The sequence below is a fragment of the Somniosus microcephalus genome, chromosome 2 (genome assembly GCF_052327205.1).
Source record: "Somniosus microcephalus isolate GS21.2 chromosome 2, FLI_Smic_1.0, whole genome shotgun sequence".
Taxonomy (NCBI): domain Eukaryota; kingdom Metazoa; phylum Chordata; class Chondrichthyes; order Squaliformes; family Somniosidae; genus Somniosus; species Somniosus microcephalus.
The window spans coordinates 297,749,999-297,774,572 of NC_140988.1; the positions used below are offsets into that span (position 1 = coordinate 297,749,999).

Genomic DNA, 24,574 nt, shown 5'->3' on the forward strand with positions numbered 1-24,574 from the left:
CTCTAAGAATTAATTGATTCCTCCTTTTCCAAAACCGAATTGTTGATATTGGTTAGTCATATCTGTCAGCCCACCTTTAAACACTGGTGGACAATTGCTACATAACCAACTTAACCCAGCATCATCAAAATGAGTAACCCAGTTTGTGCCCATATTTTTTTGATTGTATTAATTCTTGGGATGTGGACGTCGCTGCCAAGGCTAGCATTTATTACCCATCCCTAGCTGTCCTGAAAAGGTGGTGGTGATCCACCTCCTTCAATTGGTGTAGTGGTTTGATGTAACTAAGTGGCTTGCGAGGCCAATATTTCAGTTGTGTTTCCATGGCTTACCTTTCAGATAACATGAGAATATATTTGTTCAGCTGTTCAGGGGAATGTTTTACGCATCTGCAATGCACAATCCAGAGTTTATGAAATATTTGGTCTGAGTAAACAAAACAAAGCAAAAAGAAAGAACTTCTATAGCACCCTTCACATCTGCAGGATGTCCCCAAAGTTCTTTACAGCCAATTAATTACTTTTGAAGTTGTTACTGTTGTTATGTAAGCATACACTAGTTTACACGGCAAGTTCCCACAAACACCAATGAGATACATGACCAGTTAATCTGGTTTTTGGTGATAATTGTTGAGGGATAAATAATGGGCAGTGCACCAGCAGAATTCCCTGAGAACTCCCTTGTTCCTTTTTGAATTGTGTCAAGGGATCTTTTTATATCCACCTGAGAGGGGAGACGGGGCCTTGGAAAGGCGGCACCTCTGACAGTGTAGCATTCCCTCAATAATGCACTTATGGCAGTCTAGGTGATGTGCTCAAGTCCTGGAGTAGGGCTTGAACCCACAGCCTTGTGACTCCGGCATACCACTGAACCAAGCTAACACTTACATTTTTTATATTTTTACTGGCAACTCACACAAATGAGAAATATGAAAATAATAGATACTTAAGGGATAGATTCAATTAGGGACTGCATTAATGATATAAGCCTGGATAGGGCACTATTTATGAACATTAATATTACACTTTTTTGTCAATTTATCTCCCTCTCAACTGAAATAGTTGACTTCTTCTCAAGTGAGGTTCCATTGACACAATCTGATGCCTTATGTGAGCTTAACCAGTAAGTGTTAGCAGGCTATTCAATTATGGTAAACATCATAGTTGAGTCTGATCCTGTCCTCACACACGTACTTTCCAGCAGCGATCACAGAACAGTGATCAGGAATAGGAATTTGACTAATTTTCTCCTCTGTAGCCCAGGGCATGGAGGCCAATTGTAGCACCTCAAATTCCACCCAGCTGAGATTAGCTAACTCGGCACAGACTGGTAGTCAAACATGGAGTTTGTAGTCCCTCTATAACTTACTGTTTTTGCCAACTGAGCAATTTTTTTGTTGTTGTGGCTCTTGTGATTATACTCTCAAGGATGTAGAATATAAATCATAAGCTGCAGTTATACTACACTACAGGTCTGAAGAAAGTAACTGTAGAATGCTAAACACATCACCAGGGGGAGGGATTCAAGTTCCTGGGACATTGGAACTGGTCCTGGGGGAGGTGGCACCAGTTCAAACCGGACGGTCTGCACCTGGGCAGGGCTGGAACCGATGTCCTAGGGGGAGTGTTTGCTAGTGCTGTGGGGGAGGGTTTAAACTAAAATGGAAGGGGGTTGGGAACCTGAGCAGGGAGACAGAGGAAAGGGAAACAAGGATAAAAGCAAAAGATAGGAAGGAGAAAAACAAAAGTGGCAGTCAGAGAAATCAACGGTTTAAATCAAACGTGGCCACAGTAAATAATAATTCTAATAGGTCTAAGAGCGTTAAAAAAACAAGCCTGAAGGCTTTGTGTCTTAATGCGAGGAGCATTTGTAATAAGGTGGATGAATTGGCTGCGCAAATAGAGGTAAACGAATATGATTTGGTTGGGATTACGGAAACGTGGCTCAAGGATGGCCAAGACTGGGAACTCAACATCCAGGGGTATTCGATATTCAGGAAAGATAGGCAAAAAGGAAAGGGAGGAGGGGTAGCATTACTGGTTAAAGAAGGGATTAACACAATTGTAATGAAGGATATTAGCTCTGATGATGTGGAATCTGTATGGGTAGAATTGAGAAATACTAAGGGGAAAAAAACATTAGTGGGAGTGGTATATAGATCTCCAAACAGTAAGGCGGAGGTTGGGAATGGCATTAAAAGGGAAATTAAAGAAGCATGCAATAAGGGCACAGCAGTCATCATGGGTGACTTTAATCTACATATAGATTGGGCTAACCAAATTAGTAACAATACTGTGGAGGAGGAATTCCTGGAGTGTTTACGGGATGGTTTCCTGGACCAATATGTTGAGGAACCAACCAGAGATCAGGCCATCTTAGACTAGGTATTATGTAACGAGAAAAGATTAATTAGCAATCTTGTTGTACGAGGCCCCTTGGGTCGGAGCGATCATAATATGATCGAATTCTTCATTAAGATGGAGAATGAAGTAGTTGACTCAGAAACTAGGGTCCTCAATTTAAATAAAGGAAACTACGGTGGTCTGAGGAGCGAGTTGGGTAGGATTGATTGGGGAATTGCACTCAAAGGGTTGACGGTGGATAGGCAATGGCAAACATTCAAAGACCGAATGGATGAACTACAGAAGTTGTTCATCCCAGTTTGGCATAAAAATAAAACAAAAAAGGTGACTCAACCGTGGCTAACAAGGGAAATTAGGGATACCATAAGATCCAAGGAGAGGACATACAAATTGGCCAGAAAAAGCAATAATCCTGAGGATTGGGAGCAGTTTAGGATTCAACAAAGGAGGACAAAGGGATTAATTAAGAAGGGGAAAATAGAATATGAGAGTAAGCTTGCAGGGAACATAAAAACTGACTGTAAAAGCTTTTATAGATATGTAAAGAGAAAAAGATTGGTGAAGTCAAGCGTAGGTCCCTTGCAGTCAGAATCGGGGGAATTTATAATGGGGAACAAAGAAATGGCAGTCCAACTAAATACATATTTTGGTTCTGTCTTCACAAAGGAGGACACAAATAACCTCCCAGAAATACTGCGGAACATAGGGTCTGATGAAAGGGTGGAACTGAAAGAAATCACTATTTGTAGGGAAATGGTGTTAGGAAAATTGATGGGACTGAAGGCCGATAAATCCCCAGGGCCTGATAATCTACATCCCAGGGTACTTAAGGAAGTGGCCCTAGAAATAGTAGATGCATTGCTGGTCATCTTCCAGAACTCAATAGACTCTATCCATGGATTGGAGGGTAGCTAATGTTACCCCACTATTCAAAAAAGGTGGCAGAGAAAAAGCGGGGAATTATAGACCGGTAAGCCTGACATCAGTAGTGGGGAAAATGCTAGAGTCCATTATAAAAGATGTAATAGCAGAGCACTTGGAAAGCAGTGACAGGATCAGACAAAGTCAACATGGATTTACAAAAGGTAAATCATGCTTGACTAATCTACTGGAATTTTTTGAGGAGGTAACTGGTAAAATAGATAAGGGAGAACCAGTGGATGTGGTGTATTTGGACTTTCAGAAGGCTTTCGATAAGGTCCCGCATAAGAAGTTAGCGTGCAAAATTAAGGCACATGGGATTGGGGGCAAGGTATTGACTTGGATAGAGAACTGGTTGGCGGACAGAAAGCAAAGAGTTGGAATAAACGGGTCGTTTTCCGAGTGGCAGGCAGTGACTCGTGGGGTACCGCAAGGATCAGTCCTAGGACCCCAGCTGTTCACAATATATATTAATGATCTGGACGAGGGAATTGGATGTAATATCTCCAAATTTGCAGATGACACAAAGCTGGGTGGGAGGGTATGCTGTGAGGAGGATGTCGTGAAACTCCAGTACGATTTGGACAGGTTGGGTGATTGGGCAGAAACATGGCAAATGCACTATAATATGGATAAATGTGAGGTTATCCACTTTGGTGGCAAAAACAGGAAGGCAGATTATTATTTGAATGGAAATAGATTGGGAGAAGGGGAAGTGCAAAGAGACCTGGGTATTCTTGTGCACCAGTCGCTGAAGGTAAGCATGCAGGTGCAGCAGGCGGTTAAGAAGGCAAATGGTATGTTGGCCTTCGTAGCAAGAGGGTTCGAGTACAAGAACAAGGATGTCTTGCTGCAGTTGTACAGGGCCTTGGTGAGACCGCACCTTGAGTATTGTGTGCAGTTTTGGTCACCTTACCTGAGGAAGGACGTTCTTGCCATGGAGGGAGTGCAGCGAAGATTCACCAGGCTGATACCTGGGATGGCAGGAATGACGTACGAGGAGAGATTGTGTCAATTGGGCTTATACTCACTGGAGTTTAGAAGATTGAGAGGGGATCTCATCGAACCCTATAAAATTCTGTCAGGTCTGGACAGACTAGATGCAGAAAGGATGTTTCTGATGGCCGGGGAGTCCAGAACCAGGGGTCATAGTCTAAGGATAAGGGGTAAGCCATTTAGGACTGAAATGAGGAGGAATTTCTTCACCCAGAGAGTGGTGAACCTGTGGAATTCTCTGCCACAGAGGGCGGTGGAGGCCAATTTATTAAATATATTCAAGAAAGAGTTGGATATATTTCTTAAGGCTAAAGGGATCAAGGGCTATGGGGAGAAGGCAGGGACAGGGTACTGAATTTGGATGATCAGCCATGATCTCATTGAATGGCGGAGCAGGCTCGAAGGGCCGAATGGCTTACTCCTGCTCCTATCTTCTATGTTTCTATGAACTTGTGCTGTGACTCATAATATGCCTTCCAGGAGAAATCTCTGCAGGCACATGTGCAGGATTCCCTTGCCCAGCAACTATTTTTAATGTTAGGAAAGTGGAGGCTGCAGCATGTGCTACCTCATAACATTAAAAAGACTCCATACTAAATTTAAAAAGCATCCGGGGGTTCAGCAGACCATCTGCGCACTTTTTAAACCTGGTTTCACACCAGACTTGAGTAATGGACTTTTTTTTTTATTCGTTCCTGCGATGTGGGCATCGCTGGCAAGGCCAGCATTTATTGCCCTCGGGAAGGTGGTGGTGAGCCGCCTTGAACTGCTGCAGTCCATGTGATGAAGGTACTCCCATTGTGTTGTTAGGGAGGGAGTTCCAGGATTTTGACCCAGTGACTATGAAAGAACGGCGAAGTATTTCCAAGTCAGGATGGTGTGTGACTTGGAGGGGAACTTGAAAGTGATGGTATTCCCATGCACCTGCTGCCCTTGTCCTTCTAGGTGGTAGAGGTCGCGGGTTTGGGAGGTGCTGTTGAAGAAGCCTTTGCAAGCTGCTGCAGTGCATCTTGTAGATGGTACACGCTGCAGCCACGGTGCGCCGGTGGTGGAGGGAGTGAATGTTTAAGGTGGTAGATGGGGTGCCAATTAAGCGGCCTGCTTTGTCCTAGATGGTGTCGAGCTTCTTGAGTGTTGTTGGAGCTGCACTCATCCAGGCAAGTGGAGAGTATTTTCCATGTTTTACTACATTAAACTCACAAGTTGTTGTGGTACTCCATCCGATGACAGCAGTCAGATCATGATCTGATTCCCCAATTAGATTGCTACTTTACGTTGATGCGCACCCAAAATGGCTTCATGTTGACGTAAAGGTAACTGTGTGACTACAGCTTCAGATATAAGAATGTTGTACATTTCATAAACAACATCATTTCTCAATCTATTGCTCTCGCAGCTTTCCCATTGCAACCCAGATTTAGTGTGGTTAGTATTGTAAAAACTGCATCCTGATACAGATGGCATAGAATAACCTACTGGTCACAAAAATAGTATACCCACACCCACAGTACAATCAAAAAGCCTGCCAGTGCTCACGTATGCATGAAGATTGCCCAACTGTTCAGGAACTGCAGCATGAGTTGGTGTTTTCAGGAGAAGAAGGAAGAAAATTGGAGGTTAGATTAACTAGACTGTAGAAATTCTATAGAGAATAAACTCTTCTCACCTTCCCATTTTCAGTTGAGACTTGCAAGGGACTAAAATAAAAAATTTCAAGTTTTTAACCTGAGACTAGTAGCTATAGCTTTTGAGGTACAAAACTAAAATTGGTGGTAATATTTGGTCACACCAATAACTACCATTGTTAGAGTGACCTCTGTTTATCTTTCAAATTATCATCAACAAATGTTTTCATTTAATAGGAGAACAATAAGTGGAGTTACTTAATGGATGAGCAGCTTATGACCTGGGCTACATCTAGACCAGAGGTAAAACTTTGGAACATTTGCAGGATCCTGCAACAAAACATTTTTTGCAGCAATATTTTGTTCAGCAATTAAGATTGATTCCGCGTCTGTTGCTTGTCTGTTTCATGAATCGTCTTTCTCCAACTGGGCTGGGCTGGGATATCATTTGTTGTTTTATGTACAGGTCTTGGTCAGTGCTACTCTTGCCAGCAGCAACGAAATATGTGAGAGGTCCTTGGGTGTTAGCTGCTGATTGTCCTGGCCTACACGCTGTACTTCCCCAATGACACTAAGAATTGGGAAGATCCTAAGGGTAAACTCTCTGTTCTGTGACACGAATGTTACACAGCCTTGAATGTTGCTTTCTTAAATTTGTGCTCATCAAAGGATGTTAGTGATAGGGATGGAATATTGTCTATTCTCTGCACCCAGTGTCATTATCACAGCCACAGATAGCCAGTTAGATGCTGCACTGTACCCCAAAATACCTATAACATCAGCCTCAAAAGAGTAACCTTTACCATTTGAATTTTGCGCTGGCTGTCTCAAGTGAGACTGCCTGTTTGCTGCTGAGTTATTGGTAATTTTATGCTGTTAGCTTATACCTATCAGAAATTGGTTTGAGGCTGCCCAGTCTAATTCACATATGACCCTTACAAACAGGACTTCTATAAGGATTGTATTCAGCTCTATGTCCTAGAGTTAAAAGGACTGGTCTTTAATCTATTGCACCACCAAGTCCCCTGTTTCTAAGTTGCTAGGTTTTTTTTCCACATGTATGTAAAACAATATCTGTTTCATTTAGGACTGGCAGCTTGGTGGCAAAAGTGATGTATTCCTGTGGGGAGGTGGACGGCATGGACAGCTGGCTGATGCTGGAAACAATGCTTTAGTACCAACACTTGCTCCCTCTCTGACACAAGCTCTGCAGGTGGAGTTATTTTCCTGAATTCAGTCAGAAGCAACAAAAAAAGCACTAAATTAAATACAATTCAACTTCAGTATCAAGCATAATGTTTTTATGACTGCACCACATATAGCAATAGAGATGTTCTAAATTACTGCTTGACATTACATGTAAAATGTAGCTGTAGGAAATAGCTTTAACTGCAGTTCTGATTTCTGGTGGTAAAGTTGTGAATAAATCTTGTCTTAACTGGTAATGTTTTGTTTACTTGTATATTGAATCATAATTGTTTTATGAGCATTTTAGTCAAAATCATAAATCTATTGGCACAAAGCTCAGAACATTGTGAAAAATCTGTGCAGTTATGTGTGACAAAGTTTAAATATGTTTTTACTTGTCATTTATATAATTTTAGAATTTGCCTCAAGTCATCAGATCTGTTCTTTGTTTCCTTCTAGTGGAACTAATGTTCAAGCAAATTGTTTTCCTTTACATTTAGCTTGGAGACAGCTCAATATTCCAGGCAAAATGTAGCTCTGTGTTTGCCCAATAACAGTACTTCCAAATATCTCTATTTATAGAGATGTATATGCCTTCAATTTAAAATAATAAAAATGCCATGAACACCATTCACGGTTAAACCTCAGACAAATATTTGTACTGAAAATGGACAGGGGTTCTTAGAATACAGGACTGTCTTCCTTAACCAGTATGTTTTTAGGTCCCTCCATGGCCTTGCCCCTCCCTATCTCTGTAACCTCCTCTAGCCCTAAAACCCGCCAAGATCTCTGCGCTCCTCCAATTCTGGCTTCTTGCGCATCCCTGATTTTAATCACTCCGCTATTGGCAGCTGTGCCTTTAGCTGCCTAAGCCCTAAACTTTGGAATTCCCTCCCTAAACCTCTCAGCCTATTTACCTCTCTCTCCTTCTTTAAGACGCTCCAGAAAACCTGCCTTTTTGACCATCTGTCCTTGTATCTCCTTATGTGGCTCGGTGTCAATAACGCTCCTGTGAAGCGCCTTGGGATGTTTTACTACATTAAAGGCAATGAATATATTCATGGCGGAGGTAGACAGATATTTGAGCTACAGGGGAGTCGAGGGTTATGGGGAACAGGCAGGAAAGGAGTTGAGGCCAAGATCAGATCAGCCATGATCTTATGGAATGGCAGAGCAGGCTCGAGGGGCCGAATGGCCCACTCCTGCTCCTATTTCTTATGATCTTAAAGTTGCTATATAAATGCAAGTTGTTGTCTAGCAAGGAAGGAAAAATGGCAGGTGAAACAGTGGACCAGTAGGGAGAGATATTTAATTACACGTATTTGACTATAGTACATTCCCAGTACAATTAAAGGGGAGAGGCAAAGGCTGGGCTTTCAGGTTTAAATAGACATAGGATAACTACAAAGGTGATGATAAAGAAGAAAATTATGAAAAAGATACAAAGTACAGAAGGGGAGCATAATATGGAATGAAATTAATGAGTACTTTGAGAAGCACGGGCTAATCAGACAGTTAACATAGACCTGTAAAGGACATGATGTGCTTGACTAACTTAATTAATTTTTTTTCAGGTAACCAAAAAATAAGGAATGTGATATTAAAGGAAAGTAATTGCATAGAGAAAGAGGTGGCTAGGGGACAGACTGCAATGAGTAGGGATAAATGGATGCCATTGGCAGGATGTAGGTAGTGGGGTGCCCAAAGTATCTGTGCTGGAATTTTCTTTGTATTTTCCATTTATGTAAATGATTTGGATTATGTATGCACAAAAGGAATGGTATTGACATTTGCTGATGTCAAATTATGAGGAAGACTACAAGAGGACATAGGTTAACAGAGTCAACCCTGGAACAGTGAAAGGAAGTATACCCTAAATGATGAGATTCTGAACCGGGTGATGCAGTGGAAAAACAGATATCTAGAGGTGTAAATATATAGATCTTATAGAAAGCTGGGAGTGCAGGGAGAAACGCAATAAAAAGGCAAATTAGATTCTGAGATTTATACATGGGGCATTGAATATAAAAGCAAGCAAGTGATGTTGAACTTGTGCAAGACATTGCTTAGGCCCCTTTTGAAGTAGTTCATGCAGTTCTGGACACCTCATTGTATGAAGGAAATTGGAGCCATGGAAGATTCACTAGAATGGTACCAAGAATGAGAGGTTATAGTTATGAAGAAAGCCTAAAAAAAAGCTAAAGATTTTTTCCCTGGAACAGAGGGAATGGGGAACCTAATGGCATTTTTCAAAATAATCAAAGGTGCTGAGAGGGTAAATGGTAAATCAGTAACAAGAGAGGATAGACTGAAGAATTTTACTAGAAGAATAAAGGGGGAAGTTACAAATATATTCCACACAGAGGGTTATTAGAACATGTAATGTTTTACCACAATTGAGTATAGAAACAGATACTGTAACATAATTTAAAATTGAATTGAATAAGTATTTGAAACAAAAGAACGTGAAAGGACCTGAGGAAAGGGCAGGGAAATGGGATTAGAGTTGGTAGCTGCAGGTGAAAGACAGACACCAATGCAGTGTATGAAATCACTGCCTCTGTGCTCCAATTTCTATGATTCTGCATTCATGCAATTATGCATTTATTTGTGGTAGAATACAAAATTCTTGGTAATTTTCTGTAGTATATAAGTTATCACCACATTCCAATCATGCTTATGACCCATTATATATTCAGCCTTGTATGTAAAACTAGTTACACGTATGTTTTTTGCCTTTCCTCATTTATTGAATCAATAGAATGTATTAAAAAAATTGATATTTTTTTTATACTATTACTGTATTACTACTAAGTCACTTTACAGAGAAACTATGCAAGACTACAAGCCATAAGAGAGTGGCTAGGAGAGGTAACAAAGTTTTTTTTGGAAGACTTTTACAGGAGGACAGAGCAGTAGAGGTGCAGAGGGCATCAGGGAGGAAATTCCAGAGAGTGGGTTCAAGGCAATTGAAAGCTGTCCCATAGTAGGTAGGGTGAAGTGGGGTGATGCACAGGAGGACGGAGTCCAGACCGACAGAAAGGTGCAGAATGGATGCAAGGTTACAGAGCTAGGATGTAGCAAGACTGTGGAACAATTCGTAAACAAGGACGGTGATTTTAAATTGGATGTATTGGGGAACAGGGGGCCAAGGTAGGTTGACAAGGATGATGGGGAGCAAGACTTCATGCAGGACAGGAGATGGGCAGCTACATTTGGACAAACTGAAGTTTATATATAATGGAAGACAATCGAGGAGAGCATTGAATAATTGAGTCTGGAGAGGACAAAAGCGTGAATAATACCCTCAGCACCATATTTGAGATGGGGTAGAGGTAGGCAATGTTGTAGAAGTAAGTAGTTTGGTATGGGAAGGATGTGGGGTATGAAGCTTGGATCTGAAATGAACACGGGAGCCAAGGTTGCAGATGGTTTTGTTTAGCCTGAGCCAATGGCCAGGCACGGATTAGTGGCAAGGAAGCAGAGTTTGTGGCAGGAATTGAAACAATGGCTTTGATCTTTCCAATGTTTAGTTGAAGGAATTTAGGATTCATCCAAGATTTGGCTCAACGGGCTAGCTTTTCCTTTGCTGTCCTGTTCCATATGTTGATTTCAGATACAACCATATTGTAACTGATTCAAGTCTTTATCATATCTACACAGAATTACTTCATAACTTTATATAGTATTATTAAAAGTAACTCTAATGCATTGTGTAATGTAATAAAATAATTGTATTTATATTGCCTTCTTGTTGAGACTAGGTGGTGTGCGGACAGAACTGCACCTTCCTCGTTCAGGCCAACGGGACAGTAGTAGCCTTTGGGGAAGGTAGCTATGGACGCTTGGGTCAAGGAAACTCTGATGACCTCCACACTCCTACTGTCATTACAGCATTGCAGGGTAAGCGTGTGCGGAGTTGTAACCCCACAGTTGAATCCACTGCTTCATACTCTGTTGACTTTTAATGCAGAATATAGCTAATTACCGAGAACTGTTTTTATATAAAACTTCAGGTTTCTGTAAAGCTCTGACATGCATCAAATGCAAAACAACAGTGAAGCGATTAATGTTTAGTTCAGTGGAATGTAATCTAAACCTCTTGCTGAGGTATTTTGATAGCAATGTTTAATTTAGTACGGTCTGTGTTGGTTCATCAGTAACCATGTGTGTAATTTATATCAGTGACATCTGTAATTTAGAAGCATGCTGCCTATAACAAACCATAGTCGCCAAAGTTTAGTCACAAGTAGCATCTATATTAGATTATTGGCCAGACGTACGTTTACTGACGAGCAACTTTTTCATTTTTATTTCAAAAGTGAATACGAATTTGATGGTCAAAAGCTAACTGTAAAGCGTGGGAATTATCAAATGGTGTCTAGTTTGGATTACAAAAAAAGTGCTGATGATGGTCAGTTTTGTATTTTGTTAGATGACCAACCTTTTGCAAAGGAAGCAAGTGTAGGAATGTCTAGTTCCTATCCAAAAGACTGAGGTCCACTCAGGCGATCAAATAAACGAGGTTTAATGAAAACTAACAGAGTTTAACGGATAACTACAAGAGAACATCGAATATAGGTCTAGTCAGTTCGGAGGCTCCACGAGGACTGCTTGGGCGGTCCCGTGGCTGACGTCATCACGCTTTTCCCGCCGGTGGGGGATCACGTGATGAACGGCGTGACGTCATCGCGTTTACCTGCGCTATTAAAGTGATCGCGCTCTGTACAAGTAAACAGTGAAAACAAAGATACAGACTCAGGCTGTAGCTAACATATTATTAAAGGGAATTATATACAATTGATCGGAGTCCCTTAGTGGCTCCGCCACATGCGCCCCCCCCCCCCCCCCCCCCAGAATTGTCTTTAATAGCAAAAGTAAAACGGCGAGGAGGCCTGACAAGCCTGTCAGATCAACTTCTGTAGCCTTGAAGTGGAAGCTGATGGACCGCGGGCGAGCTGACGGGCGGCTGCGTTTGATCTGGCACGGCGACTGTGGGCGGTCGGCCACGTTTCGGCGGTTGTGCGATCTCGACTGGGCGGTCAAGGTCCAAGTGAGCCGGCTTCAACCGGTCAAATGAAATGTGGTCCGTTTACCCCCAACATCGACCGAAAAAGATTTGTCTCCCGGCTCTATCACGCGGAAAGGACCAGTGTAAGGGGGTTTGAGCGGATCCCGATGAGCGTCGTGGCGGATAAACACATAGTCGGCGTTCTTCAGCTCAGCTGGGACGTGGGAGCTCTGCAAACCGTGACGTGACGTAGGCACTGGAGCGAAGCTTCTGGCCGCCTCCTGGTGGCTGATGAGCTGCTGGGATGCAGACCATGGCTCTGTTGGAGTCGCAAGGAAATCCCCTGGTACGCGCAGCGGCTGGCCATATACGAGCTCCGCTGAGGACGATTGAAGATCTTTAGGCGCCGTACGAAGACCCAAAAGGACCCATGGAAGCCTGTCCACCCAGCCCGCGCCTTGAAGGCTGGCTCGCAGTGCGGCCTTGAGTGACCTGTGGAATCGTTCGCACAGGCCGTTCGCCTGTGGATGGTAGGCAGTGGTGCGATGTAGCTTGACACCGAGCCCCTGAGCAACAGCGTTCCAGAGCTCCGAAGAAAACTGCGGCCCACGATCAGACGAGATGTCCGCCGGTACCCCGAAATGGGCGACCCAAGAGGAGATGAATGCCCTGGCGACGTCTGCGGAAGTGGTGGATGACAACGGAACCGCCTCCGGCCATCGAGTGGTGCGGTCCACCATTGTAAGAAGATGAGTAAACCCGTGCAAAGGCGGAAGTGGCCCCACCAGGTCCACATGCACATGATCAAACCTACGTTCCGGAACAGCGAAAGTGGCCAATGGAGCCTTGACGTGACGCTGCACCTTGGCCTTTTGGCAGACCACGCAGGTGTTGGCCCAGTCGCGAACATCCATGTGCATGCCCCGCCACACCAATTTGGACGACATCAGCCGTTGCAAGGCCTTCATGCCAGGGTGCGACAACTCGTGTATGGCGTCAAAAACTTTTCGGCGCCAGGTGACCGGCACGATAGGGCGAGGATCTCCTATGGAGACGTCGCAGAGTAGCGTAGTGCCCACGGCATGGAATTTGACATCGGCCGCTTGGAGGCTAGAGGGGTTGGTTCTGTAAGATTGGACTTCCGGATCCGAGGCTTGATCCGCAGCCATGAGGGCATAGTCGATGCCGAGCTGGACTGCATGAACGGTCGCGCGGGAGGCGCAATCTGCCACCAGGTTGTCCTTACCGGACACGTGCTGAATGTCAGTGGTGAATTCTGAGATAAACGTCAACTGACGTTGTTGCTGAGCTGACCAGGGTTCGGCGGTCTTGGCCATAGCGAATGTTAGTGGCTTATGGTCCACAAAAGCCATGAACAGACGTCCCTCTAGCAAGAACCGAAAATGGCGGATGGCCAGAAAAAGGGCCAGCAACTCCCGGTCGAACGTGCTGTACTTCCATTCGTTTTGCCGTAGTTGACGGCTGAAAAACGCCAGCGGTTGCCACGTCCCATGCACCCACTGTTCCTGCACTGCACCGATGGCGTAGTCTGATGCGTCGGTGGTAAGGGTGATGGTGGCACCTGGCAGCGGGTGCGCCAGCATGGTTGCGTTGGCTAAAGCGCCTTTTGTGTCGACGAACGCCCGGTCCATGTCGACCGTCCAGCTAATCGGATCCTTGCCGGAGTTGCCCTTGAGGGCCTTGTACAGGGGCTGCATGAACTGAGCTGCATTAGGGACGAACCGGTGATAAAAATTTACCATCCCGAGGAACTCCTGCAGGGTCTTGACGGTCTGCGGGCGCGGGAACAAAGTAACTGCCTCCACCTTCGTTTGCAGGGGAATTGCGCCGTCTGATGTGATGCGATGGCCTAAGAAATCAATCTGCTGCAGGCCGAACTGGCACTTGGCCGGGTTGATGATCAAGCCGTGTTGACTGAGGCGTCTAAAGAGGGTGCGCAAATGGCATATGTGCTCCTCTTTATTAGGGCTGGCGATGAGAATGTCGTCGAGGTAGACGAAAGGTCCCGAAGCACGGAGTCCATCAAGCGCTGGAAAGCCTGTGCAGCATTCTTCAATCCAAACGGCATCCGCAGAAATTCAAACAGGCCGAATGGGGTGATGACTGCAGTTTTCGGGACGTCTTGCGGGTGTACGGGGACCTGGTGGTAGCCACGGAGAAGGTCGACTTTTGGAAAAAATGGTATTTCCCGCCAAATGGGCAGAGAAATCCTGAATATGAGGGATCGGGTACCGATCAGGAGTAGTGGCGTCATTCAGGCGTCGGTAATCGCCGCCAGGTTTCGGAACAATGTAGAGAGGCGAACACTAGGGACTGTTCGACCGGCGAATAATCCCTAGCCGCTCCATCGTGTCGAACTCCGCTTTCGCAGCCGCGAGCTTGCCAGGTTCGAGGCGCCGGGCCCCGTGCGTAGACCGGGGAGCCAGTAGTAGTGATGTTCGACACCATGTTTCGTGGCTGTGGAAGAGAAAGTGGGTCTGGTCAGGTCTGGGAAGTCTCCGAGGAGGCGAGTGAAGTCATCCGGCGGTGGGAACGCACAGGAGACAGTGTGCGACACGGTGTTACCGCGGTGGCACGGGATGGAGTGAAAAGTGACCGCATTGATCAACCGGCGGTGCCGTACATCCACCAGGAGGCCGTTGGCGCACAAAAAATCCGCCCCGAGGATGGCTTGAGAGACTTTGGCCGTGATGAAATCCCAGTAAAACCACTGGCCGCCGAAACACACCTGGACCCGCCGTCTTCCGAAGGTCCAAATGGCCCCGCCAGCCGCCTGGAGGGAGGGGCCGTGCCCCCTGACTTGTAGATCAAGATTTGAAGCGGGTAGGATGCTACACTGCGCCCCGGTGTCGCAGAGGAAACGTCGACCAGATAGGGAGTCGTGATGAAGAGGAGTTTTGCCGAATTACCGATTGCCATCGCAGCCGCGGGGCGCTCGTTATAACCGGTCCTCTTTCGACAGGGTAGCTGCTGTTTTTTTTTTTTGAGCGAAAAGCTGCAGGGAGGGCGGCAGCATCTTGCTTTTGCGCCAAAACGGGCGTGGTAGAAGCACAACCCCGCAGGTTGAGGGGCTGGAGCAGCATCTGTGGGGGATGGGCGCCTCGTGGCAGCGCAGTACTGCTGTGTCACCGCAAAAATCTTGTCTGCTTCGGCAGCCAGCTCTGCGCAGTCTGTGACTTCCGACCTGGCTAGGGCAGCCTGAACTTGCTCTGGTAGCTGGCTGAGGAATAGCTCCCTGAAGAGGAAGCATTCCGGCTCGGAGCCCAGGAGCGTGAGCATTTGGCTCATGAGCTCGGACGGCTTGGAGTCCCCGAGGCCGGGCATATTGAGCAGCCGGTGGGCGCGCTCCGACTTCGTGAGCCCGAAGACCTGCAACAACCGCGCCTTTATCGTTTCATACTTGCGATCTTCTGGTGGATTACCAAGCAGGATGATGATCCGCGAGGCTGTGGCGCTGTCGAGGGCGGAGACCACGTAATAGTAACGGTTCTGATCCACAACGATGTTCCTGATTGCGAACTGGGCTTCAGCCTGGATGAACCATGCGGCTGGCTGTTGCTCCCAGAACTGTGGTAGCTTCAAAGCAACGGCGTTCGATTCCATGTTCAGTAACTTCTACGAAAACTGTTCGCAAAAGTCGGGGTCACCAATGTAGGAATGTCTAGTTCCTATCCAAAAGACTGAGGTCCACTCAGGCGATCAAATAAACGAGGTTTAATGAAAACTAACAGAATTTAACGGATAACTACAGGAGAACATCGATTATAGGTCTATCAGTTCGGAGGCTCCATGAGGACTGCTTGGGCGGTCCCGTGGCTGACGTCATGACGTCATCACGCTTTTCCCGCCGGTGGGGGATCACGTGATGAACGGCGTGACGTCATCGCATTTACCCACGCTATTAAAGTGATCGCGCTCTGTACAAGTAAACAGTGAAAACAAAGATACAGACTCAGGCTGTCGTTAACATATTATTAAAGGGAATTATATACAATTGATCGGAGTCCCTTAGTGGCTCCGTCACACAAGACTAAATATGTGAAATGCACTACTCAGAAATTATTTATATACATGCAATGAAAGCCTTGTGTCTCATCTGCCTGTTATACTTCCAAGTGTCACACATGGAAAGATTGTTTCACACTTGCAACTAGGGAACTGACCAATGAGAAAGCACCATTTTTGAAACCAGAACACCATTTTTTTCCTGCTAGTTCTTCTGACCTTGACAATCTGGCCTACCCCCGGAGGGCAGGAGCATGGGGTTTCCAAGCAGTTACTAATCAAGGGCAAATGTCCCTCAGCAACATCAATTAGCCTCTAAAGATCGTAGGATTTGCCCATTTACAGCATTAACTTTTTGGCCTTGAAGGCATAGACTAGTTTAAGTACAATTTTACTTTAACAGCAGACAGCTTGCCTCAATGCAGCCTCTTTATACCTATTAGGAAAGGAATATGAAGACATAAACATTTCCTTCATTATCATTGTTAAATTGGCAATCCTCGTTCCATGGGCAAAATTGTAAAGCTAAGGAATATTAGATATTTGAAGTCACCTTGAGACATCAAGACCACGTTATGATACTGAGCCTCAATGTCCTGGTGGCTATATGCATAAATGTAACTTTTACCCAGGTTGTGCTGTATTGCTGCTCTTGTCATGTAAGCAATTCATATATATGATTTTTGCACCAGTGTGATTTTGTCACTTCTATGCATAAGATAAAAAAATTGCAGTTACCTGTGTGTGTTTTACTGGCAGTAATGCAGTCACTTAACATTCTGATAATCTCTGAATTCCCCAATATTATTCTCATGTGTTCATTGTAGGAGTAAGAATAATCCACAGTAATCTGTAATTGATGGCACTAATCCACTTTGCTTCCAATTACAATAATTTATTAACTTTCCTGGAAAAAATGTGAATCACACAACTATTGGTTAGGTAAATTGTCTACAGAATAAATTAATTGGAACCTTCCTTTCAAAATAGACCATGAAAACAGTCCGGCAATGCCTCAGATGCTGAAATTTCAGTAACCCTGCTAAAAGTTTAGTAACTTGATAATGAACCTGGTTCCCTAGTAAAATGACCTGAATAGTCTCAAAGTTTGCTTGATCGGCAGCCCACCCATCACCATAAACATCCACTTCCCTCCACCACCAACACAACGTGGCTGCAGTGTGTACTATCTACAGGATGCACTGCAGCACCTCACCAAGGCTTCTTCTACAGCACCTCCCAAAGCCACGACCTCCACCACCTAGAAGGACAAGGGCAGCAGGTGCATGGGATCACCATCACCTCCAAGGTCTCCTCCAAGTTGCACACTATCAAGACTTGCAGTTATATCGACATTCCGTCATCGTCGCTGGGCCAAAATCCTGGAACTCCCTACCTAACAGCACCATGGGAGTACCTTCACCACATGGACTGCAGCGTTTCAAGAAGGTGGCTCACCATCATCTTCTCAAGGACAACTAGGGATATGCAATAAATGCTGGCCTTGCTAGCAATGCCCATATCCCGAGAATGTCTTTGAATTTAAAAAAAAGAATCAGGAAGGCAAAGAGGAAATTGGTGAGACCACACTTGAGAATTGTGTGCAGTTCTGGTTTTCATATGACAGAAAGGTTATTGAAGCACTGGAGACAGAGCAGAAAAGATTTACAAGGATGTTACCAGAATTGAAAGAATGTAACTATCATGAAAACTTGAACAGGCTGGGGCTCTTTTCTCTGGAAAACAGAAGACGAAGGGGAGACTTGATAGAGGACTTTAAAATTATGAAGGGGTTGACGTGGAGGAACTGTTTCCATCGTTGGTGAGTCCAGTACCAGGGGGCATAAATATAAGATAGCCACTAATAGATTAAATGAAGAATTTAGGAGCAATTTATTTATAGAGTCGTGACAATGTGGAAATCGCTACCCCATGGAGTAGGTGAAGCAGATAGCATTGGCACGTTTAAGATGAGGCTTGATATGTACATGAGAGAAGGGACTAGAGGGATATGGGGACAAGCTGTGGAAGAGGTAACTAGAGTGGAAGGAGGCTCATGTGGAGTATAAACACTAGCATAGACCAGTTGGACCAAATGGCCTGTTTCTGTGCTGTAGATTCTATGGGGGAGAAATTGGGTGAGTAGCGCCACCTGTTAGCGCCTAAAGAGGCAGTCAGTGGCTGTAGCGCCACTGGCTGCGTCTCCGGCGATATTCAGTAGGGGCGCTAATGGTGGCGTTAGGCATTTGCGCTGCGCCGCCACCGATGACGTCATCGGTGTGCGCAGCGCCCCATTCGTGCCCCGTTCACGATATTTGGTAGCGAACGGCGCAGTTGCGCCACTCGCTACCCGCGCCCGGTTCACGGGGCCTTACTGTGCCGGCAGCGGCGCAAGTTACGGTGGAGGTGCGGGGCAGCCGCTTTTCCGGCGGCCGCCTGCCAGCACCTCCATCCCCGGCCTCCTAACGCCCCCCGCGGCATTGCCGGCTGTTTCCCGAGAGCCCGGCACTTCTCCTTGGTGTCGGGCTCATTTGCCGGCACTCGCGATCGGGGCTCGCACTGTTGCAGGCACCTCCCCCTTAACAGTGGGAGGAAGGCCTGCAGTACCGCAGCGTGTGGCGCTGCGGCACATTGCACTGTGATAATCAGTTTCAGCGCCCTAAGAGGGACGTGGAGCGCCTCGAGCCTCGCCCCGTGTCCCTCGAGGGGCAATGAAACTGAATATCTGGCGATCGGTATCACTCCGATCGCTGCGCTAAATCCTGCGCTCCGCCGACTTTTGCGCCACTTTGGCGCCCCAACCCAATTTCTAGGCTTATGTATCTAGACAGATTCTTCTAACACCTTTGATCTGTTAGCTAGGTTGTGTGGAAGAACAATCGAAATATCATGGCCTAGAAATTGGGTTTTGGTCTTGCCAGGGCTGTAGCGCCAGAAAGTTTGCGCCAGCGGTAATGCGGCAGCGCGCGACGAAAATTCGGGTGCGCTGGGCCCAGACGGCGGCGGGCGCTAAAACCCTCCTTTAGCGCCTCAAAACGGGCGTGAACTTGGGTTTCCCGGCGCTAATCCCCCGCTGCGGCACCCGATGCGGTGCGGCAGGCGGGGGAACTGCAGGCCTCCTCCTCCTGTTAAGGAGGAGCTGCCTGCAGCCGACAACTGTCCGGCGGATTGACCCGACATCTGAGCCCGGCACCTCGGGGAAGTGCCGGGCTCGCATCAGACACTGATCAGGGCCGCGGGGGGGAATGCAGGAGTCCGGGAAGGGAGGTGCGGGCAGGCGGCCGCCGGGAATGCGGCCGGCCGCCGCTCCACCTTTATGCGCCGGTGCACACTGGGGGAAGACTCTGTTGCCAGAGTCTTAGTTGCGCCTGCCACGGGCGAGGCGGGCGCAACTGAATTTCGGCTTGGGGCCGGGTTACCACGGCAACCGGGACGCTGCGCACACCGATGACGTCATCGGTGCCGGCGCAGCGCTACCGGTGCAACGCCGATTTAGGGCCCCAGGGAATTTCTCAACTGGCCATAACTCCGGCGCTAGGCCCTCTAGCGCCTCAAATGCGGCGCTAAGCCTACCGAATTTCTAGGCCCATCTGTTATGCACTTGTATACCTCACTATGCACATCCTCCTTCCACCCCCACTTCCTCGCTGCATCTGCCCTGGAAAAGACACTCACCATCAACCAATAATGTACTTTCAAACTCCCAATTCCCTAGCCTTTAGCCCTCCACTCGTCACAATACTGTTGATTTGCTTACCCATGCCCTTGTCCCCAGAAAAACCTTTACTCTCTCCAGTCCCGGTTGATATCCCTAGTATGGTCCCCAGCTTTGTTTCCTCAAGTTCAAAGGGTACAGACTTGAGCGTATCTGGAACATAACTGGTTTAGCCATCCATTATCAGATTGGCTAGACCATATCAAGTGCTATCGGGCCTCACTTTCCTCTGCCAACACTACCCACAACTCCAGGATCATCCTGGGGAGCAAAGATAGCCCCGGTCTTTTTTTCTCCACTACCAACTATTTACTTAGTCCCATCTCACCTGCTTCCTCCATCTTCCTGCCCCTGCACCATTATCTCTGGAGTACCCCAAGGATCTGTCCCTGCGCTTCATGCTTTCCCTTGGCGACATCATCCGCGAACATTGGAGGGGTGGGGGTAACTGGTTCGAAAGGTTAAAAATTCAAATCCCACTTCCAACACACTCATTTTAATGGGAGCAGTTGGGGAGGGCGGGGTGGGCAATTAACTTGAACTCGCATTGGGAGAGCTTCATTTAAATATTTTAATGAGGCTGCGTGCCTCAGATTTAACCAATTTTACTTTTAACGCCTGTGGGCCGGGTTTCCCAGGGCTCAGGAAACCTGCAGCTGAAGAGAGGCGAGGAGGGCCAGATCCATCAGCTTAAGTGCCTTTACAGCATTGCTTGTGGGCCAGGAGGAGCAGGAGTGCTCTCCCACCGCCCCCCAGCCCCCCAAACTTAACCAGCTTCCCTCCCTACATTGTGCCAATCCTTCTCCTCCACTCCTCCCCCCCCCCCCCCCCGATCTCCTTTCATGGCCCTGCCCTCCATATTTCTGTAACCTTCTCTAGCCCTACAACTCTGCTCCCAGAACTCTCCATTCCTCTGACTCTGGCTTGTTGTGCATGCCCCCTGCTTTCACCCGACCATTGGCAGTCGTGCTTTTAGTCATCTAGGCCCCACCCTCTGAAATTCCATCCTTAAACCCCTCCACCTCACCACCTCCCTCCTCTCCTTTAAGGACGATCCTTAAAACCTCCCTCTTTGACCAAGCTTTTAGTCATCATTAGGCAGAACAGTGGCAAATGGAATTTAACCCTGAAAAGTGCGAGGTGATGCATTTTAGGAGGACTAACAAGGCAAGGGAATACACAATGAATGGTAGGACCTTAGGAAGGACAGAGGATCAAAGGGACCTGGTGTGCATGTACATAGATCCCTGAAGGCAGCAGGACAGGTAGATAAGGTGGTTAAAAAGGCATATGGGATACTTGCCTTCATTAGCCGAGGCATAGAATATAAGAGCAGGGAGGTTATGATGGAGCTGTACAAAACACTAGTTAGGCCACAGCTGGAATACTGTGTGCAGTTCTGGTCGCCACACTATAGGAAAGATGTGATTGCATTGGAGAGGGTGCAGAGGAGATTCACCAGGATGTTACCTGGGCTGGAGCGCTTCAGCTATGAAGAGAGACTGGACAGGCTGGGGTTGTTTTCCTTGGAGCAGAGAAGGCTGAGGGGGGACCTGATTGAGGTGTACAAAATTATGAGGGGCATAGATAGGGTAGATAGAAAGGAACTTTTCCCCTTAGCAGAGGGGTCAATAACCAGGGGGCATAGTTTCAAGGTAAGGGGCAGGAGGTTTAGAGGGGATTTGAGGAAAAACTTTTTCACCCAGAGGGTGGTTAGAATCTGGAACTCACTGCCTGAAAGGGTGGTAGAGGCAGGAATCCTCATAACATTCAAGAAGCATTTAGATGAGCACTTGAAACGCCATAGCATACAAGGCTACGGACCAAGTGCTGGGAAATGGGATTAGAATAGACCGGGGCTTGATGGCCGGCGTGGACACGATGGGCTGAAGGGCCTCTTTCTGTGCTGTATAACTCTATGACTTTATGACTTATCCCTCCTAATATTTCCATCTTTGGCACTGTCCATTTTTTAAATTAATCTCTGAAGCACCTTGAGATGGTTTTTTACATTAATGGTGTCATATAAATGTACATTATATTTAACAATCACTATAAACGGTTAGGATAAATAATAGTACATAAACATTCCCAATGATGAAGTTCTTGCAAATGAACTAGGAAAATGTGTGAAACCTCCACAGAACTTTTTACCATTGTGTCCTGATCTTTGGTTATCTGCCAAATATCAGCTAAACAGAACCAATGATAATTCACAAGTACGGCGGTGTATTATTCCTTCATTTGATAAACCTACATTCCAAGGCTGTGCCGGTGGCTGATATTGCTAATTTTGAGACATGCTTGTTTAACTGTGACAAACGGAAGCATTTTTAACCAATGATGCATCATTGTATTGGCTTCATTCTTTCTGTCATGATACATATGGAGTTAAAAACTAGGCTCATTCACAGAAAATAGTCCAGTTTGTTTTGATGCATAAAACCACAGGAAATCGACCTTCGGGCTAGTCAGGCATCCAAAGGAGGACAAACACATTCAATTCAAATGCAAATATCTTATGGGTTTTGTTTGTTTATAAGTTTGATTGGCAGCTCTTTTTATTAGACATATATTTAAATTTCCTTTCTCCTGGTCAAATTTTTGAACGTATTTCTCAGCCTAGCTTGTCCAAAGTCGTCAAGGATATTAACGGGGGAGGGTGTGGGGGAGCGCAGGGAAAACCTGTCAAGGCTGGGGAGATTGGCCAAAAAGTTCTCGTGGAGAGTCCGCAAAAAATTCCACAAAGGTTAATATTCAGGGGCCTTGGACTTGATTCTAATTTCCCCCACCTGGTGGAAACCGGGCGGGAGGGTGCAGTTAAAATAACGGAACTCGGTTACCCCCACCGACCCAGTTTCCATCCTGACAAAACCTGCCAGGAGCCATATCCTGGGGCCAGAAAAGGCCCAAAAGGTAAGTTTTCAATTTACTTTTCATGAGGGCCTGGGGTGCTCCTCCCGGCCTCACAAGGAAGCCTTGGTTCTCCCTTGCCCAAGTGCAACTCCACCCCTCCCGACCATGGCAAGTTCCTCTTAACGATCGTGGCAAGACCTCCCACTAACTGCCGGGGACCGTCCCCATGGACCCCGGCTGCGGCCACTTGCTGCTTGTTTGTGTTCCCGCCCGCCGATCAGGCTGTTAATTTGGCCAGCTTGGTCAGGCAGGAGACTGCAACATTATATTTAAATAGGGCCCTTTCGTTAAAATCAGCAAGGCCTCCACGTCCCCAGCCTTGACTGGTTTTCCCCGTGTTTCCCCACACCCTCCCCGTTAAAGTCTGGGCCGTTGTGTCCGGTCCGGTTTACGTTGCAGTTTAGAAAAGCAGATGTGACTTTTGTTTTCTGTCTTCTATTGTGAATCGACCATGCATCCTTCCGTCTGATCACACCCATTTACTAATATGTTGGCAGCTTATAGCCTAGGCCACAGTCTAGTGAACTGCTATTCGACCGCCTTCTGAAGTTGAGGATGATGGTGTATAGGTACATGATCTAATTAGTAAGGCGAAATACAGTAATGTGGGTTTTCTGTTTAATCCCAAGCTCACTACAACTGACGTTGATTTTGGGCACCCTCTAGGCCACAGGAAGTGAGGGCTAAATCACTGAACCCAAGGTGAAATTATAAAAATGTGAAAATAGCTTCTGGAATAGTGTCAAAAAGTCTATTTCTGAATTTGTTATAGAAAAGAAAGACTTGCATTTATATAGCGCCTTTCACGACCACCGGACATCTCAAAGTGCTTTACAGCCAATGAAGTAGTTTTGAGGTGGAGTCACTGTTGTAATATGGGAAATGCGGCAGCCAATTTGTGCACAGCAAACTCCCACAAACAACAATGTGATAATGACCAGATAATCTGTTTTTAGTGATGTTGGTTGAGGGATAAATAAAATCGAATTGGAGAAATACATGGAATCATAATGCATGTTATGTTTCCAAGTGTTTGAATAAACATTCTAATGTACAGTTTTTTAATTTAATGTACAAAACATTTTTACTTTGTGCCTAATTACATTTATGGATATATAGTCTTTTTGATCAGAGCAGTTGCATCCCACGTTTCCTGATTGTCCGTCTTCTTGCTTTTGGTTCCAGAGATGCCCTTCATCGTTCTGTTTCTTTCCCAGGTTATGTTGTGACGCGGTTAGTCACCTCATGTGGATCAGATGGTCATTCTATGGCTCTAACTGAGAGTGGGGAAGTTTTCAGCTGGGGAGATGGTGATTATGGAAAGCTCGGGCATGGAAACAGTGAAAGACAACGCAGACCTCGGCAAATCGAGGCACTACAGGGAGAGGACATAGTGCAGGTATACACACTATTACACTCACCATGAAAAGAAGGAAGTAACATTATTTTTTATTTTTCCTCTTCTTACAGGTACTCACATCAGTTGCCATCCATGGCTGAGAGGGTGGGGTGCAGACCTACTTTTAATGCTAGGGTTGTGCAAGGGTGGCCTGGAGTAACTTCCCTCGAGTTTCTCTTCTCTTTTTCCCCCCCCCACCCCCACAAAGTGGATATATCTGGCCCCTCCACAACAGCATGGCTGAGATAACAGAGCTCATTTTGTGAGGAATTGCAAAAATGTCTTCACCCTACATGCAACACTGCATGACACTCCAGCCCATTACCCATCAGACTGATTAAAGTTTTTGCAGACTTGGAAATAGAACAATGTTTCAAGAAATATTTTCAATTCTGTTCTTCCCAAGAAATTGAA

General features: G+C 46.1%; 1 protein-coding gene across 4 annotated transcripts in view; it reads left to right on the top strand.

Annotated features, from left to right (window-relative positions):
• LOC147123467 (putative E3 ubiquitin-protein ligase HERC1) overlaps positions 1 to 24,574 on the top strand; it is a 491,571-nt gene that overhangs the window by 370,669 nt on the left and 96,328 nt on the right. For all 4 annotated transcript variants that reach the window (XM_085973371.1, XM_085973346.1, XM_085973361.1 and 1 more), the window contains 4 exons: positions 6,143 to 6,208; positions 6,993 to 7,118; positions 10,858 to 10,996; positions 23,979 to 24,160. In XM_085973371.1, coding sequence (XP_085829497.1) covers positions 6,143 to 6,208; positions 6,993 to 7,118; positions 10,858 to 10,996; positions 23,979 to 24,160 — 513 coding nt within the window. The remainder of the gene's footprint in view (positions 1 to 6,142; positions 6,209 to 6,992; positions 7,119 to 10,857; positions 10,997 to 23,978; positions 24,161 to 24,574) is intronic.